This window comes from Bombus terrestris, unplaced genomic scaffold (genome assembly GCF_910591885.1).
Source record: "Bombus terrestris unplaced genomic scaffold, iyBomTerr1.2, whole genome shotgun sequence".
Lineage (NCBI taxonomy): Eukaryota > Metazoa > Arthropoda > Insecta > Hymenoptera > Apidae > Bombus > Bombus terrestris.
Genome location: NW_025963699.1, coordinates 31891 through 50415, shown reverse-complemented (window position 1 = coordinate 50415; position 18525 = coordinate 31891). Strand labels below are relative to the sequence as shown.

The window sequence follows — 18525 nt, the reverse complement described above, 5'->3', positions numbered from 1 at the left end:
CAACTTCCTGGACACCCTGGGCAATAGATTCATAGCTGGATTCCTCGGCTGATCTCTCCTCTGATCATTCCCCCGTGATAGTAACATAAATGTCCCCTCCTATTGAACCCTTCACTTCTGCAGAGATCATAGAAGCAATCAGTCGCCTAAACCCCAAGAAAGCAGCAGGTCACCACCTAATAGGAAATAAAGCAATCAAGTAACTTCCGATAAAAGGGATTGCACTGGAAAAAAACAAGAGATTAAGAAAAAATTCTTAAAGAGACACAAATCAGTAGTATTATTTTATATTACTTTGCGAATTACTTTTCAAGCATAAAAATAGTTTGACGGTCACTTGAAGTTCCTTCCTTGCCATTTCATTTATTAAATTCGTTTAATTTCGTAAACAAAATAACCACTCGTGGCGAGTTTTGTGTTTAAAATAGAATTTTGTCATACAGGCTGGTTGGTAATTGATAGTACAAGCGGAAAATTGGCGATTCTACTCGAAAAAAGAAGTCGAAAATATAGAATAAAAAAAATTAAAATATTACAATTACCATCAATAAACTCAGCATCCACATATGACTATGTGGCATATGGGAGATGCATCCGGATATGAGAGTATGGTTCTGAACTGAATCATTTCCGGGTGAATCATCGACGGTAGTGACATTAACTTCGGTCGGATGTTCAGTGGGATTCAGGCATTCGATGTTGCAACATCCGCGTACAACGCGGAATCTCTTGCACTTCTGTAATAAAAAGAAATCGATTAATTGTACGGATCAATCGTCCATTTCTCTGAATTGGTATCTTCTGTACACTATTTATAAAAGAAGAATAAATTACATGTTACATCCAAGTTACCAATCCAAATAATTTTAAGTAAGAAAAGAGATCTAATGCAGCAGTTTCCACTTAAATATAGATCCGACGATTATTTACGAACAAATAGTATAAATCTTTTAGCAATATGAAATTCGCAATATTTATTCAAATATTTATATTTATAGTACGCCATTAGCAAAGAAGACATGTTTGCGTGCGTTATCGATTTTACGCTTTTGCCACGCATACATGGAAATTGCGATTCAAAATTGAATTTGCACTGGAAACGGTTGACGTTACGACATCAATAACATATTTCAAAAACACTGACGATATCATACGGAATCAGAGAGATTCTATGAGAAGTTAAACGCATAATCATCCTATTGTAAATAACAGGAACAGAAAGTACACAAGGAATAATACAGAATCATCCTATCGTCCTATCCTATTATACAGGATTGCTTTGATTCGAGCTCAAACATAGGGAAATCTGAAAGAATTTTTCGCAGAATTTCCTTCCCCTTTGAATTAGCTTTTATACAGAACGACTTTAACCTTTTCAAGGAAATACCTATAGAGTGTGACGATCTATGATTTTAAATAGAGAGGTATATCTGAAAAGAGGTGGATGTAAAACGTAGCATATAAAACGTAGATCAAATCTTTATTCAAGGATTTTTTCTCTTCGCAGAGAATCAGGTTTTCAAGAACGATCGAATATGTATGCACTTGATTTACACGTGAAGTTGTCATTAAAAATATTGTTGCGTTTAAAAAGATAAATATTCACTTAAATTTAATGAAATTGTTAGTCCAATTGTTTTAAGCTTAAAGATATGTAGGTGTCACATTTATATATTGAAAACCTGGGAGCGGCATTAATTAACAAACCTAGTCACGCGCACACGTACTTTAAAACCATGCTTGAAAATCGATATTCCCTGAAACAATGCATCGTTCTGCGCTTCCAATTTATTTTCGCACGAAGAATCAGTCCATTCATCGTTGCCGTCACCATCGCTACTGTAATCTATATTACTCGAATAAATTCTATATCTTGATTGGAAAATCGCATATTTTAACGAACTTTCTGTGTGTGTTTTTTTTTTAATGATTTTAATTGGCAATTTCCGAAATTGAACTATAGCTTGAGAATAAACCGATAATATTTGAGGGTATATATACATACATCATGTTTTTGATGGGTTTTGTAGTAAAATAATTGTAGAAAAAGCAAACTTTTTAAGAAAAAATTACCATATTCGAGTAATAAATTATAGAAAATTACCAATGTAATTTAAAACTTCAAAAGAAGAATCTATTACATGTAATAAAGAGAAGGACTTGTTCACGAACGGTAATTCAACAAATACATGCGTTGCAGAAACATAGTTTTACAAGGGAGAAGAATCTCTCTAGGAACTCGACGATGTCACGTCAAGAGAAAATTCAATAAAGTGATTACTAACCGTATTACCAGCGGCAATCGTGCGTCGGCAATTCGTAAATAAGTTAGTCGTCTATTTGGAGAAACGTCGCTGGCAATATCGTCACATTTTAATTACGTCAGCGCTATCAATTGGTCTTGGAAGAAAGTTTTCCATTATGTACTTTTGCCCACGGCGTCGTTCCAACAAATGAATCCGAGTTTTGAATCGCTTACTCTTATATCACGAATTTGTAACGGTGTTTCTTCAAACTTTAAACGATTGTAATGAATGCCTTTGCGTACAAAGACTGATACCTGGTTTGACTAGAAGCTTCAGCTAATTAGTGCCCCAGTTAATTTGGATGTTCACTACCACGCCACTTAAGAAGTGGCTTCGTGTCCGAGCGGATTTCTCCCACGTAAAGAAAAAAAGAAAAAGAAAAAGGGAAAAAAAAGAAAAAAAGAAAGGAAAAAAAAAGAATAGAAAAAGGGAAAAAAAAGAAAAAGAGAAAGAAAAAGAAAAAGAAAAAGAAAAAAAAAGTTAATTTGGATGTTATAAAATGTTATATAAGCAAGAACTTATCTTCTACTTGGTAGTCGCATAAGAGAAAACCGAGCCATTGAATCGCTCAAATAGATTAGCTGATTCGCTTAACGTATTTTTACTTCCGATGACGTAAACAAGAGCAGAAAGTACACAAGTAATAATACAGAAATGTCAAATGTACAGAAGAATAGATTTCGTTAAATCATTAGCACGTAACATTTCCTTATAATTCTATTTGTGTATAGCAAAATAGCTTGTGTGCTTTCATGAATTATAATTGATATTTAGAAGCTTTCATGTAGGTAGATATATAACTCGTGTTAATTAGTAATTTAACAATACATCATGACAACATATCATTTTCGTTTCTTCGTTTATCTCGTTATGCGCGTAAACGAATGTGTAAATAAAGACATATAATTAACGATAACATGTAGTGGCAAACATGATAATTATCGACAAAGAAGAATATTGGTGAAATGATTGTGGGTGATTTCACTGGGTGTATCGGTAAATAAACTTTGATAGACATTGCCGGTGGATTCGCTGTCGGTGAAATCGTGTCGATGAAATAATTGTCAGTGATTTGAAGATAACCCAATTTATTGATCTCCCCTTCATAGAGTTGTACGTCTCTCTATAATACATACTCTACTTGGAAGGGCTGAAACATTTAGCTTAGTCACACTAAACTGGACTGGACTGCAAGTAAGAAGATTGAAATGCAAAATTCACGTGTGAGCGCAACGGTTTAGATGGAAAGTTCGATAAGGCGATTATGTATATTAACCCGAAAGAAAGCTCATGGCTTTGCAACGCGTTACACGCAACACGGAATTTCCCTCGCTGAAATAATCCTATTACAACGATACGATTTTCCTTAACAGATCTCGCAATGTAATTCTCCCTCTACAACTTTTTATTAGGTTTGAAACACGAGAGTTTCGAAGCTCTGCAAAGTCTCGCGAATCTAGAAGTCGAGTTTCAACGTATTTTCGCTTCTTATTTTATAGCTGTTAATAGTTATTATCTCACTCTGCACGTACATCAAACGAGTACTTATGTAAATCCAAAGGAAACGGAAACAACCGAGAATAATTGAGGATAATTCGAATACGTACCGATTAGTAAAGTGTTTGGCAAGGAAAAAAAAAAGGAAAATTGTATCGGAGAAATAGGGGAAAAACGGTGGCGTACATCAAGCAATCTTTATGGCTGTAATACATTTATTATTCATTTATGTTCATTTTCTATCGCGTAACAGACGTTGAAATAACTGGCAGAACGAGCATATAAATCTTGTATCGCTCGACCTGACTTTTCCCGATGGAAAAATATTCACCAGCCTGGGATCGTGCATCGCTAATTACTCCGTTCTACTTTTCGAACGCGTTTCCATCCATACAGAAAAGCAAGAAGGCAAACCCTATCGCACAGTCATGAAGAGATGCAAAAGCAAGAAACCAACCAACGACATGCCGATCGACATGGTGGAAGCAGTCCTACAGAGGCTATTCACCATGGGACACGGACCCTCCCATTACGAGGGCCGCGAAGAGGCAGAGACCGAAGAAGAAGGAGACATCAGCTTCAGCGTCGTCATCGGCGAAGGCGATGTCGTCGATGCCGCCGGAAGAATGAACACCAAGAAGGCTGCAGGAGTCGATGGAAGACTCCTGGACTGCTGGAAGCAGGAGCTGGAAGCAAGCTGGAACCAGACTGCTGGAAGACGGCCAGAGTAATACTGCTAAGGAAGCCGGGAAAGGATCCCAGTCTCCCTAACGCGTACCGGCCGATAAGCATACTCCCAGCCATAAGCAAGATCTGGGAAAAATGCTTTAAGAAGATCATCGAGAGATGCATCGGAACGGACCAGTTCCATCGGAGGCAGTATGGGTTCAGAAAGAAGAATTAGCTTAGCGAATACCGATAAGAACAGGAAGAAGCTGAAACGGGCACAACGAACGGCCCTGTGCATAACAACGACGGCATATCGTACCGTCTCCCACGCGGCACTTTGCGTGTTGACCGGGAATCTCCCGATCTACATAAAGATAAAGATGCTCGGAGAGACTTACGAGTGGAACAAGATCCATAAGACCAAGATCGGCGCGGATGACGGCAACGAGCTGAAGGAGGAACTGGAGGCGCAAGGAAATTAATACCGAGTGCGCTGCTATTTACCAAAAAGAAGATGGGCATCGATCATCACACCATGCAGCTGTTAACCGGGCATGGGAGTGTGGCGGCACTCGACAAGGCAAATACCACCACTCGACATTAACTAGTGTCGGACGATGGCAGCGACATCTACAGGCCCCAGTGACAATTACAGCGGACCAGGCCCAACTACCACAGCTATCACGCACGTCCAATAAATATATAACGCACACACGGCCACCTCTACAGGAGTTTCGGTGTCTATAGAAAGAGGATTGGCAAGAGCAGCGACAGCAACTGTCTCGACTGTGGAGACCCTAACGACGATGCAGAGCACGCCCTCTTCACGTGCCCGAGGTAAACGGACAGAAGGATTGAGCTGGAGAACGCTCTTGGCGAGAAGATAGACGTGGACAATCTGATCGCCACGGTGACCGCCAAGAACGAGAGCTGGGATAAATTCAGGCAATTTCGCAAGACCGTCATGTCTCACAGGAGGGTGACAGCGAAGGCCTTGAAGGAGGCAAGGAGGAGAACGAGAGCAACAACAACTACGCGGAGCAGTGAAGGCAGAGATACAAGACAACAAAGAACCACAGAACGAGATCAGCCCAGTATTCTGAACTAGCTGAGAAGATGACGAGAGCAATACTGAGTATACAGAATAACTGCCCGACGAAGAAGATACAACGGGGCATGAAAGGACAACCCTGATGACTGCCGACAGGTTTTACCGGGGTTGTCTGTCCTCGAAGCAAAGGAAAAAGGAGGAGGGGTTTTTAGTGGGTATGGCAACAACATCCGCCCGAGTCCCACATAATCCAGTGATGCGGATCACTGGGTATGCGTAACAGCATTTTCCCCTCCTCACGCAAAAAAAAAAAAAAAAAAAAAAAAATAATAATAATAATAATAAACTATCACACTCTATCAATTTTAAGTTGATAATTTCGTTATTATATAATTTTTCTTAGTCTAAACTGAATCCAGGAAGAAGAACTTTCATCCAATTACATACTTCATTAATTCATGAATTATATTCGTTACCGTACGTACAAAAAGAAAGTTGACTGATATAAAAATTCAAAGGATAGAACTTCTAAGCTCGCGATTGGAAACAGATTCAGTTCAATGGTTTAATTTGCCATTTAATTGAATTCTCTGGCAATTTCAGCGAACTGTGGGCTTTAAAAGTGTCCCGCATTCAAACGCAAGACTTCTCCTCCACCTTTCCCTTTCTTTCAATTCCAACCTCAAGTAATTGACCTATTAATTCGACGATATATTTACATGCTTGCAAGGGATTCAAACAACTTCGTTGCGTTAAATTCGCAATTATAACCAACAGGAATGTCTCAATCAATGTGCAGCTCGAAACAAATAAAAGATAATTAACTTTTCAATATAACGATTGATATGTTTGATGAAGAAAAATGTATGAATTTTTAAAAACGTCTCCTAGTACATTTAGCATTTTTATAGTAAAAACTTAGAACACACACGCACACATATACTATTCCATGAAATGATTTACACAGCTATGAGTCTAATCCTATCATATTATAAAGGGATGAACGAACTTTTCCTAATAAATATAACTTTATACAAAATCTTGTTTAAAAAAATTAGTTTTTTATTCTCATTAAATTAATTTAATATCAGAATATATAATTTTAGTCGTTATCAAAATTTTATGTCAAATGCGTTCATAGATACATATATAAATAAATGTCTAATCCTATGTATTTATTTCAACTGAAATCTTAACTTAAATATTTATTAACAATATTCTGACGAATATGCAATGAAAGATAAAAACAAGTTTATTTTTCTTATAGAATGTCTCATGCTTCTTACTCATTTTATGTTTCTCGTTGTCAGTGCGTAACTACTTATCAGTGGGATAAGTAGCATGAATGCTAAGTTTTACTACTGAGAAACGAAGAGACATATAGATGCAAATATACGCTATCTCGCGTGAAAAAACATCAGATACATTAACCAGAAGGAATATCCGATACATATAAAATTCATAGCGTAGTTATTTATACATACGGAATATTTCTTTCTGTATGAAATATTCTTTCTTCTGAATTCTTATTATAAATGTATGTCCATTTCCTACCTTAAAATGTCTCTCCTTTGAAAAACTCCATTTAAATATAACGATCAACAAAATATTACCAATAAAAATATTAAAACGAGATGCTGAAAGAACCTTTTAATGAAGTACAAATGATTATTTCAACTTTAATTCTGTTAAATTTGAATTGAATCATTTATAAACCGAACAGGTGTATAAAATTTTATTGCGTAAAAATCGTGAAGCTGAAAATTAGGAACGAATAACGAATGAGTAACCTAGTTTCATTAAAAGGTACGTGTACGCCGATCCGCGTAACAACTTCGACACTCCAATTATTATAAAGCATGTATCCTTCAGAGATTTTTTGCGCGAACGCAAGATACCTTTTACACGTGCAACTGAATAAGTGGAACGTGATTTTCAATATTTCTTCTTGTAGAACTTGTAACAACGTAACTGTTTCACGAATATTTTCCCTGACACTTTTACAACGATGCGTAGAAATCTCCTTTTATAATTAATAATTTCAGCATTTCTCTGAACAGTTTCGTTGCGATTAAAAAATATACAAAGCTTACGACGTGCTTGTTTAAAAATATTTATATGGAACAAGATTTCGAATTTGTCGCATCAATCGCGATCTCAGCAGGTGTAAATTAATTCGTTCTAATGAACGAATAAATTAAACGACTCGTGACAAAAATTATCCCTGTCCATGTTTGTCTTTCTAAAACTAATTCAAGGCGAGTTAAATGAATCGCTGTGTACCCTATTCGCGCAGCATGTGTTTCAACGACCAGCATGCAAGCGTTAACGGTGTACTTTAGTTTCTCATGGTTGTGTTAAGCTGGTTGCTCTTAGAATGAGCATATACTTACCGAAGGAATTGAACAGCGGATAGGTCCGCAAGATATTGGCTTCGAATAGTGACATATGCAGTGTTTGCAAATCCAAGGTCCCGGCACATACATCTGTCCATGTAAGACAGATTTTCCTTCTACATCAGTACAGCTTCCTCCTAAAGGCACTGAAAACGATTACCAGCGTCAATATCTTTGTCACTCGACAATCGTACGCGCAGTTACGCTAACCGTTTTAACGCCACGCAGCGTGATCACTCTATTCGCGTACCGTGGTAAATTGTGCCACGATGTATGGTCACGATCATTAATTCGCAACGCGGTCAAGCGTGCTCGTCGCGAGTCATATCAGAGTTTCCTCTCGTAATTACTCGTTTTTCAAATAATCATAAACCAAATAAAAAAAAACCAATATAAAAAATTACCTCTTGAATCGGAAAACCAAATCCTGCATTATAGAATGTTATCACACAAACGAAACGCAGAGCATAAATATTTCGCAAACTTTTGAGTGTTTGTTGTAACGCTTCCAGTATAACCGATGAAATGAAGCGCGAGCACGTCGAACGGTATATTTCGATGAAAAAAACAGGATGAAAAAGGGCAGCGCGATCGCGTCGATCGGTACTACTCGCAAATAAATAAACGAAGCGCTATCGCGCTGCACAGCACAAACCGATACGGAGTCTTGAAACATCCGACACTAAAACGGTTAATAACATTACGAAAACGACCGTACCAGGAAATTTTTGTTCAACGGATCCGCATTGCGGCTATCACGATGCTTCTTCGTTGCATCGATGCTTCATCGATGAGATTAAAGCACCGTTGAAATAGGTTATTCGATTTCTTACATGGGCAAAAAGTTTTTATATCGTGTTTGCTGTTTTACTTCGCAAGTGTGCTTTACAGTATACGTTAGAACTCCAAGTCGAGCTATCCGAGTTAAAGTCTCTTGAAACTTAAAACGGCACTTAAAGGATATAGGTATAATAGAAGGTTCGTTTAAAATTCAAAAGTGTACATACGTACATATACATTTGAATAAAAATAGCGGATAATCTCAAGTAAAAAAGTAGGTTCGTGTTAGTAAAATGGTTTCAAAATACTTGTCAAAAGTCAAACGACTTGACTAATTAAGAATGGATGTAAGAGATTGAAAGCAAAGGGCATCTAAGAGTATCAATTAAGTAACAAACTCACGGTGACAAAGAGGTTTTCACTCGCTCGAATTCAAATAAATCGGTTAATTTGAGCGAAACTTTAGGTGCACGAGAAGCGACACGCGTCCTCAAGGACTACGAAGGTTCTACTCGAACGAATGAAAACTTTTCTCTGGCCCGGTGTGTATACACAAGACGTGCGAATTTAAAGTGCAGATTGTATTAATTGAAATAATTGGTTGGTTTGATCAAATTAATCGTTTTAAGCTGAAATGACGAAGGTCATCCAAGTAATTGATGTCCACTGTAATTATTTGTTAATCGCGCGTGGAATCGGAACGATTCGACCTCGTTCCAACGCGAATCGTTACTAAGGCAGAGACGGCAATTAATAATTGTCGCGTCATTTGTTCGATCGTGTTCACAAATTCAAATACGGCTGAGTGGCGGAAACCATTTATAACACGTCCCGTACCGCGTAGGTCGTATACATATCTCAGGATGAATTTTTCGTACTTCGCCGCATATATTCTCCATGTCAGACATACCATAAAATATTTCGTGCAATCGCGTATTCCTGTCTAATGTCAGGAATTCTCTTTCCATAGGTCTGCGTTTTCCATATTATCTATTTTGCTTATCAGTAAACATTCTTACAATTTGTGATTAATACTGTACGTACAAGAACGTTAAGTTTTTGACGTTGTAATATTTCACATGAAATAATAATGGCTGTATATCGACAAACTTATTAATTAATTAAATTCGTGTATATCAAGTTTCCTATCATTTAATACTTTCGTGTAACTACAGAGATTTGATACTATGAAATGAAATATAAAACTTGGTAAAAAAACGCGCTTCGTTAGGAAATGAGGGTAATGATGCAAATATTTTTTGTAGCCATTATATAGAATTCCGATGGTATAATTAATCAGTATCAACTTACCAGCCCCTGACGGGACGAAAGTGACGAAAATAATTTGCAAACAGATGAGGATTGCAAGTATTTTCGAGTCCTTCATGGTTGTAAAAAATCAGGTAATGTTGTCGCTGTAGAATATGGGAAAATCAGGCGTTTAAATATCAGTTGTGCGGGCACTGGAGTGCGTAGACCAGAAATATCTGCGACAAAAATCAGAATACATTTGTTTTCACATGATTCGATCAATTTTGTGTAGGACTAAGCTGATTGAACCTAACACGGGATAATTGTCCAACTTACGACCTTAACAAGCCCGCTTGATTCTCTATAAGTGCTTGAAATTGATGCTTGTATTCTTTCCAGATTAACAAGCTTTGCCCCCTCCCCCCCTCCTCCCTCTCTATTTCCTTAGATCGAGTTAGACTGCCACAACATATTATCTTTCTTCTTTTCTTTTCTTTTTTTTCGATCTTTTAAAGCCTTAAATCGCTGGTTATTATAGTGTATACATTCAATTACTCTGTAAGTCGTAAGTACATGTTTTACGTTATTTTTTATTTTCCAGCTAAATTCCACGAAAACAAGAAATATACTTCCAACGTGTTTTCACGTGTCTCTAGCAAAGATCTCAAAAACAAGTTGCGGCGCAATTTAAAACGACAAATAGCACCGTGTGTCTCGTTGTGGCAACGCACGCTTCGTCAGCTTTTTAAAAGCGCTCTCTGTCTGCTTTTTTTCTCTCTTCACCGCCTATTCGTTTTTTCTTAACGAGTGAAACCGTTTTTACGAGAACGGGAGCACAGAAATGACGTACTGGCAATTCTGTTTCGTGATGACACAAGCAGCCCGGTTTCAGTGAATTAAACCTGGCCCCAAGCTTCCAATTATCTCTCCCTTCCTTTCCTTTATTTTTCCCTTCTATATCGAGTTTCAGGTTTTCTAAATTTCCATTACAATCAACTATGGCTTTTCTCTATTTTATATGTTAGCCGATGATTCATGGCAAAAACGTCGGCTGTAAAAATATTTGGAGTTGCAACAGCAACAAGTGTGTTTTCTCAAACAGAAAATATTGGAAGCGTACTCGTTGGCAAAACAGTTCACGGATAGTTCGTCCTCTGCTTGTTATTTGTTTCAATACCGTTAGCAAATAAATTCATGAAACATAGTGGTATCGCATAAATTGAAAATAAAAGCTTTGCGTATACTTGGCAGTTGAACTTTGGCTATTATACGTATGTTATATATGTAGTATCGTGGACAAAAGGCCTAAGATATCTGCCGAACCATAAACAATGCCGCGAGAGCCGCGGCATCGTCGGGTACATCAATGTGTCGTCGGTTCTTTTTAAGTGGATAGTTTCGTGGAAAGGGCCTGCGTGACTCTGGCCACGGGCGTTTCGGGACACGTGTCCGATAGGACGGGAAAAGACAAAGAGACGCTAAAGGCAGTGTTAGTTGAGAAGCCGGAGAAGACGGATGCAAAAGGTGTGCAGAGTGTGACTTGAGAAGCGAGAGCGAGCGAGTGTAGAAGCCGAAGAGTGTGAATCGGGAAGTCGGAAGCCGTCTATGAGAATAAGACGTACGACAGCATTGTAATCATTTCGTTGCTTCGAATATTATTTATTAAATCAAAACATCATTACTTGTCCTTTCCTCTAAGACCCATTAAGATACTACATATATATATAGAAGATTGCTTAGAATTTGGAGCTTAATAACATATGTCAAAATCATTGACATTAAAGAAGGTGAACCTTACTTACGAAATTTCCTTCCGTCAAATGATACATAAAAATTGAAAAAAATAATATACATAGTTTTGACTTTCTTCCGCATTATAATTTGAATCGCTCGATTTATTCGACTAAAGATAATCAAGCAATAACCTCACTTTACACGTATTCTCATCACGTGAAATAGATCAATCACATCAGGGATTTTCAAAAGTCGATGGAATATTAATAGCGATTAATTATTTATGGATGTATTCTGCACGGTTAAAGCAATCGCCTAGTGAATTATCGAGTTCCAGGAATATGAGCGGTAAACAGGATTGCAGTTATAAATGACTCTCTAACGTGTATATTAGAGATGAATTTGATCATTTATCCTCATAATATGAAATACGCTTTCAAGTGGAAATCATAATTAACAATTTCTGGCAGCGAAAAGTAAATAAATCGATACGTTTAAATCAATATTAGAATTTCTTAATATTTTTATCAAATATTTTTATCAAATATTTTAACATCGTAGAAGTGTCGTTGTAGAGAAACATTAGGTTGTTCCAAAAGTTTCTTTCGTTTTATAAAGAAATGATAGATGTACGATATTTTTTCTGTATCTATCATTTCTTTATAAAACGAAAGAAAATTTTGCGACAATCTAATAGAAATTTAGCTTTAACACAATATAAAAATGGATTGTTATGCCCCTAGGAGATAAGAACAATATGATTAATATTAATAATGAATACGTTAACGTAACGTAAAGCAGCTTTTGCAGAAGGCTATTACCTGAAAATGTTTACTAAAGAATGATAACATGAATTTTCTTAAGTACCCCATTTGATACTTAATCTACTTTGTAAATACTGTACGTCCTAACTTTGAAAGAATGCAATTTTAGCCAGAATGTTTCAAATTACCTAGCCGTATTGTTTCCTTGTAATATAATTTATATTTACATTATCTCGCGTAATTCTTTCCACTTTATTGACTTCTAAACGTTAATGTAATATAATTTTTATAATATAATTTTAATCGAAGTTATTTAAAATTTGTAGTATCTCATCCCTACTAGAATAATATTAACAAATGTGCAGAGCTCAAGTCGAATAACACCGGCTCAGATAAATGATCATCAAACTTACTTTTGTTATCGTCGATGTCAGTGATTTTAAACCAGCCAACGTCCATGGCAATCAATATTATTTAGCCGGTCTTAACGCAATGTAAAAAAGAAAAAAAAAAAAAAAAAAAAAAAGAGGAAGGAAGGAACAGGGAAGCAAAGAGATAAAACGAATTTTTCATTTTCTCGAAACTAGATCGAGTTTCAAGCTGCTCGTAAAAGAGTCTGTAGCCAATCCGACTAAATTCGACGAACCGCGCTTGAAAATTCCCAGAGAACTGTGATAACCATCGAAATCTGTACAATTTGTCGATTCATCGCTTGATTAAAAAATGGAACAAAATGAGGCTGATCAGCCGGCCTTTCAACTTCTAATGATCCCTATCGTTATACCCTAGGTTGAATGCTACGATATAAGCCGAAACAGCTATAAGTAGGGTTCACGTGATTGCCGCCATCTATTATTCACGCGTTACACATTCGCCAGACAGACGCGTCTAACGGTTGACATTGTTTTCTACCCTCAGTTCCAACGCAATTACGTTGCTACGTGCAATCAAGTCTCGAGTGAAGCTAATGATAAGTTGTTGTTCGATCCTACACAATTACTAAAATTATTCAAATTAAACTAATTTAGTCTAAAAAAAAAACAAGTAATTTCGTTATATATTTCCTTTCATAATAAGCCATATATAGTAATATATATAGTTGGAATATAGTAGCTGACGAAAATATTCGTATATTTGTAGAAACATTTTAGGGCTGTATTATGCATAACGGCACTATAGAATTAATACTGTAACAGAATTCTACTATCATGGTTATGCTGGTAATATTCGAAACAAATCTGAAAATCGTATGTAGATGATGTAAGATATTCAGTACGAGTACCGTGCATTACTGGTATGTACATAATCACGACGAGATAAGGAAGGTACTGTTCTCTATTGCTCATCGCTACCCGTTGCTAGTAGCAACGTACTATGCATATATATCTCGTAAAGATTTTAAATGTAGCCAACGAGACCATTTTTAATATTTGACTATCGTGACCCATTACAGTTTCATCACTTTCGATTAATTGAACACGACCCGCACCTTAAGACTAAAATACACAATATAAGTATGGCACAGAAAATCTTTTAAAATTTACGGACGACTATTTATGGTATTTAAAGGCAGCAAAGATAATAATTAGCTGCGGATTTTCCTCGAATCGTAGCATACAATATGGAATCTGATTATTAATAATTACAGTGGAAATACAGTGGATTTCCATAAGATATTCGTGCTTGTGGCATTTTGGAAATAAATTCTTAACCCAAATGGACGACCTCGATACTCGAGAAATTTTGTGAAGCTGACGTCAATGGCGATATGTACTGTTGTTGTGCTATCATTTCATAGTAAGCTGTATTGATTGCACTTCTATTCACGGAATTGATTTATTCCACACAAAAGTTGACAACAATAATCGAAAAAAGAAAAATATATTAAACGATCAAATTTATAAAACGATATAAAACGATCAAATTTAATTATTTTTCGATTTTTCGGGCATCAAGTACTACATCAAACGTTATACATCAAACGTTAAAATACGGCGAGCATACAAAATGTACAAACCACTCTAAATTAATTAACTTTGAACGTTATTGATTAATTAAAAAAAACCACTGTTGCGTTGAGTTTTACATTTTAAAAAGTTGTTATCCGTTTTTGCTTTGTTTAAAACTAAAAACAGGACTACGTTCATTGTAAGTTCATTGTAAATATCCGTTTTATTTATTTAAACAAACAGATATTTAAACAAACAATTTATAAATATATAATTTATTTACGTATATTTGTAATATCTGTTTTATAAATTTGTACAACCATTTATCCATTTATCTATTTTATTTGCATATAATTTTTATAGACTTTTTTTTTTTTTTTTTTTTTAAGAACGAAAAATTGTGATTCTATTTTAAGACATGTCAGGCTGAAGCGATACGCGATATATATTTCTATTCGGATTTCACCGTCGTCGTAATCGATGCTATTGGAAACGTTTCACAATAGACGTCTTACAAGCGCTTGCAATGTCCGTCATGTGTAAGGCTCTACCACTGAATCGCGGCTGCCATTTAGTGATTAAGGTCGATCACTTAGAGACGTTAATCCGCCATAATGGTGAGCAATACATCGAAGCCATTATTGAAAGCATAGTTACGCTTTAATTTCATCGATCTTATTCACAAATAGAAGTGTACAAATTATAGGATTTCCAAATATTTAGTTTAGTTAAAAGGAGATATGAAAATGACAGGTATATTCAAAGGATAAAACAGAACCGTACGATTGTAAAGTTTCAAATCATTATAACTATTTAAATTTGAAAAATCTTACTATATTTATACAATATATTTTTATTAAGAATGGAAGAAATTTCGAAAAATCCGCCAACACTTTTTACTGTCGTCTTGAAGCACACCATATGTTAAGCTTCTTCGTCGTTACAAATTTTATCGCGGATGTAACGAACGTTTCGAACATGTAGCACGCACGCGTCAACGCCTACATTTGGATTTTAAATATATGTTTTATGCATTAAATGTATTTGTACTTTCTTGCGCAATTTCTTTTAATTTGTTACGATATGGAGGGTTTAATTACGTTTAAGATATCTATCTGAATCCTTTAAATTCAATGTTCTTTAAAACATTACATTACGTAAAATAATCGTTTTTCCACTTTATTGTATCATAAAATAGTTACTTAAATTCATATTACTTAAAGAATCTTCCTACAGAAAGAATAAAAAAGAATAAAATCCTATATGTTAAATTTTACGTGGTTGATGGAATACATAGCGATGACGAGAACTAACTACAGACAACAAGAAACTATTAGCGAAGGCAACTGGTGACTATGAATGTCGTCTCTATAATATGTGGCGACTAAGGAGAACAACTACCAACTACGGATAACAAGTAACAACCAACTGTCTCGTTTCTAAGGGGCAACTAACTTGCAATTATCCTCCTTTGATGGTTCCTGTAGCGTGATATACGTCTTGAACGTAGTTAAAGAATATGGTCGCTGCTGAATGGCGATTTGACAGCAAGGCGATCCCGCCAGTTCAAAGCTTGACATTGCAAGCTACCGAAAACCATTAATCTTGTTATCGAATATCTAGCTTTCAGAAGAACCCTTGTGATATGATATGACGTCATGACATTTTTATGACGAAGATGAACAAACACCGACCTCTAACCAAACAAATTTTTATTAAGTGCCGTATGTGGGTTGCAGGCCGGCCAACCAAGGAAATTTATCGAATGTATAAAGTAAAATATATACGAATATATTGGATATATCATAAAATGCCCGCGTTATATCGTCTAACAGCATAAAGAAAGCTAAATTTAAGGAATTAAAAAATTGAAATACCAATTATAAGAGAGTTAATTAAATTCAAACCTATCGATGGTCTCATAAAGACCTATATTTCCTGGAAATTGATATCTTTCGAATTCTAAATTCTCCTTAGAAAGTATCATAGAGAAAATATGAAACTTGAAAAGTACATCACGCTGATGCCTCGATAAACCGTCGTGTCGATAAATCCATGTGTCCGAGCGATGAATTTTCCCCAAACAACAAAAAACTGAAGGGAAATCTTCTTTGAAGGACGTGACAAGGTAGGGGAAGCGGGAACAATGATCACGCGATAAACTGATGGTGTACGTATAGAACGTGTACGTATAGAACGTTGCGAGAGAATTATCGAGAAACAAAAAAAGAAAAAATAATCGTTGGCCGGCGCGACTATACGCTGTCGACGGGCAAACAGCGACTGAGACTAACTGAAACGAACTCTGTCGCAGTATGAGCACGGGCTGCGTTCGCGGGTCGATCGAACACGTTCTGCGCCTCTCCTCGGCACCGACGTCAAAGCCACCCCCGATGGCTGCAACGCACTGGTGCACTTGGTGGTCCTTCCTTTTTCGTGTGATATTATACCAGCATCTGTGATGCCATTTCAAAGACCGCAATCAAAGCATTAAATGCCAGATTAAAGCGACGCGATAATATTACCCCAATATTCGTCCGTAAATGTTACCGTATAGATGTTTAATTAAGCATTATTATGCTTCGAATAATTTACTATCACATGTTCCACAAGAAAACATATGTTTCACTTTTCCCCGTGGTATGATTGTAATTTATAACAAATATTTATAATTTATAATTTAAAATATCTATAATTCACTGAAAGTATCTTCCTGTCACGATTATAGGCGTAAAATGTCAAATTAAAAGTACCAAATTAAAAACATATGGTATCCCGAAACCAAACGTACGACATGGCGAATCACGATGATACGATAAAAATTGATCTATGTCTTGATTTATTCAAACAGAACGAACTTACTCGAACTTTTCCAGAATAAACGATTTATCCGATAATATCCGTCACCAGCTTCTCTTCCTTCAACGGTAACAACTGACACCGAAAGCTCGAGAGACCCGAACGGTGAGACGTACCCAGAAGCAATGCAGTTACCTGGGCAAAGAGTCCCAAAGACCAAGGACGTAGGAAATTTCGAGAAACGGAAATGGAAACTGGAGTGGCGCGTCAATCAGCACTGACGGAAACTAATAAAAATGGAAAAAACCAAACTAATTCGTTTCACAAATTATTAAAACGATATTATTCAAAATTTCACTCGATTTTCTCACTGCACACCTCAATATTTGTCGAAATATCAATATTAAACAGTTAATAAAAAAAAATATCCTCTTTCTTCATACCTGTCTTTCTCCCGGGCGGCGAAGGAATACTAGAATGTTCGAGAACAACGGATACTTTTTGATTTTATCTCAATATCAATTTCAATCTTTTTAAACGAAATATAATCTGAACGATGAAACGTTTGATCAAATAATGTTCTTCGTTCGATGCTAAAGGAAATTGAGAAGAAACATCGAAAATTCGTTAATAAAACGAATTTCTTTGTTTCTGTTAGATAATAAACTTGATATACGTATTGGTTTTTAAAATCAATATAGCTAACCAATGGGCACACTTTTAACAAGGGTGATGGAACATACCAAAAATCTTTCAAGATGGTCTTGGCAACGGAAGAGTCGAAAATATGACAATTATGAATGAAAAATTCTAATATTTTACAGCTGGCAACGATAAACAACTCCAGATATTCTCCTAATTAATTTACAACAAATTCGCGTATATGATCGATAGCTGACGTCACTGTCTGTGTCCCACAGCCCTTGTAAAACGATAAGAATTTCCTGGAAAAACTTGTAGCCACGAAATGAAAAAGATGATAAAACTTCTAAGAAGAGTACTGAGACGAGCAACTTTGTACTTACCCTTTCGGAGTAGGGAACGTGATTAAACGTCCGCGAGTTCGAAACTTTTGTAAGTCACTGCACGGCCGCTGCTTATGGTGGAAATGTAATAGATATAAGTACAGAGCGCGTGAGCGAACTAAAAACGCGATATAGGGGTAAAGAGAGAGACCGTTCCGTCCTTCTCTAATGCCCGCGTACTTGTACCGGAAATGTGTAACAACGGTAAACGAGCGCCGTCAGTGTCCACTAGTGTGCATGCCTGATTAAACAAGGACAGAAAATGCTTATATACAGCCTTCTCTTTCTATTTCCATGTCGCATC

At 36.3% G+C, this 18525-nt stretch overlaps 1 protein-coding gene and 1 long non-coding RNA gene across 5 annotated transcripts; one reads left to right on the top strand and one right to left on the bottom strand.

Annotated features, from left to right (window-relative positions):
• Window positions 1–114: 114 nt before the first annotated feature.
• LOC125387134 lies at window positions 115–17397 on the bottom strand. Of its 4 annotated transcripts, none has more exons than XM_048414291.1 (5): window positions 17260–17397; window positions 10011–10186; window positions 7917–8065; window positions 543–737; window positions 115–176 (listed from the first exon to the last, which is right to left on the bottom strand). In XM_048414291.1, the coding sequence occupies exons 2-5, from the start codon at window positions 10084–10086 to the stop codon at window positions 147–149; spliced, it is 450 nt and encodes a 149-aa protein (XP_048270248.1). In that variant the 5' UTR covers window positions 10087–10186; window positions 17260–17397; the 3' UTR covers window positions 115–146. The 4 variants fall into 4 exon arrangements, 3 of the variants coding, with proteins under 3 accessions (XP_048270248.1, XP_048270247.1, XP_048270249.1); XM_048414290.1 differs by lacking the exon at window positions 17260–17397 and adding an exon at window positions 12862–14405; XM_048414292.1 differs by lacking the exon at window positions 17260–17397 and adding an exon at window positions 10287–10305.
• Window positions 14773–17520, top strand: LOC125387136. The gene is made up of 2 exons (XR_007227682.1): window positions 14773–17184; window positions 17274–17520. It is a non-coding gene; the product is annotated as an uncharacterized LOC125387136 (long non-coding RNA).
• The last annotated feature ends 1005 nt before the right edge of the window (window positions 17521–18525 follow it).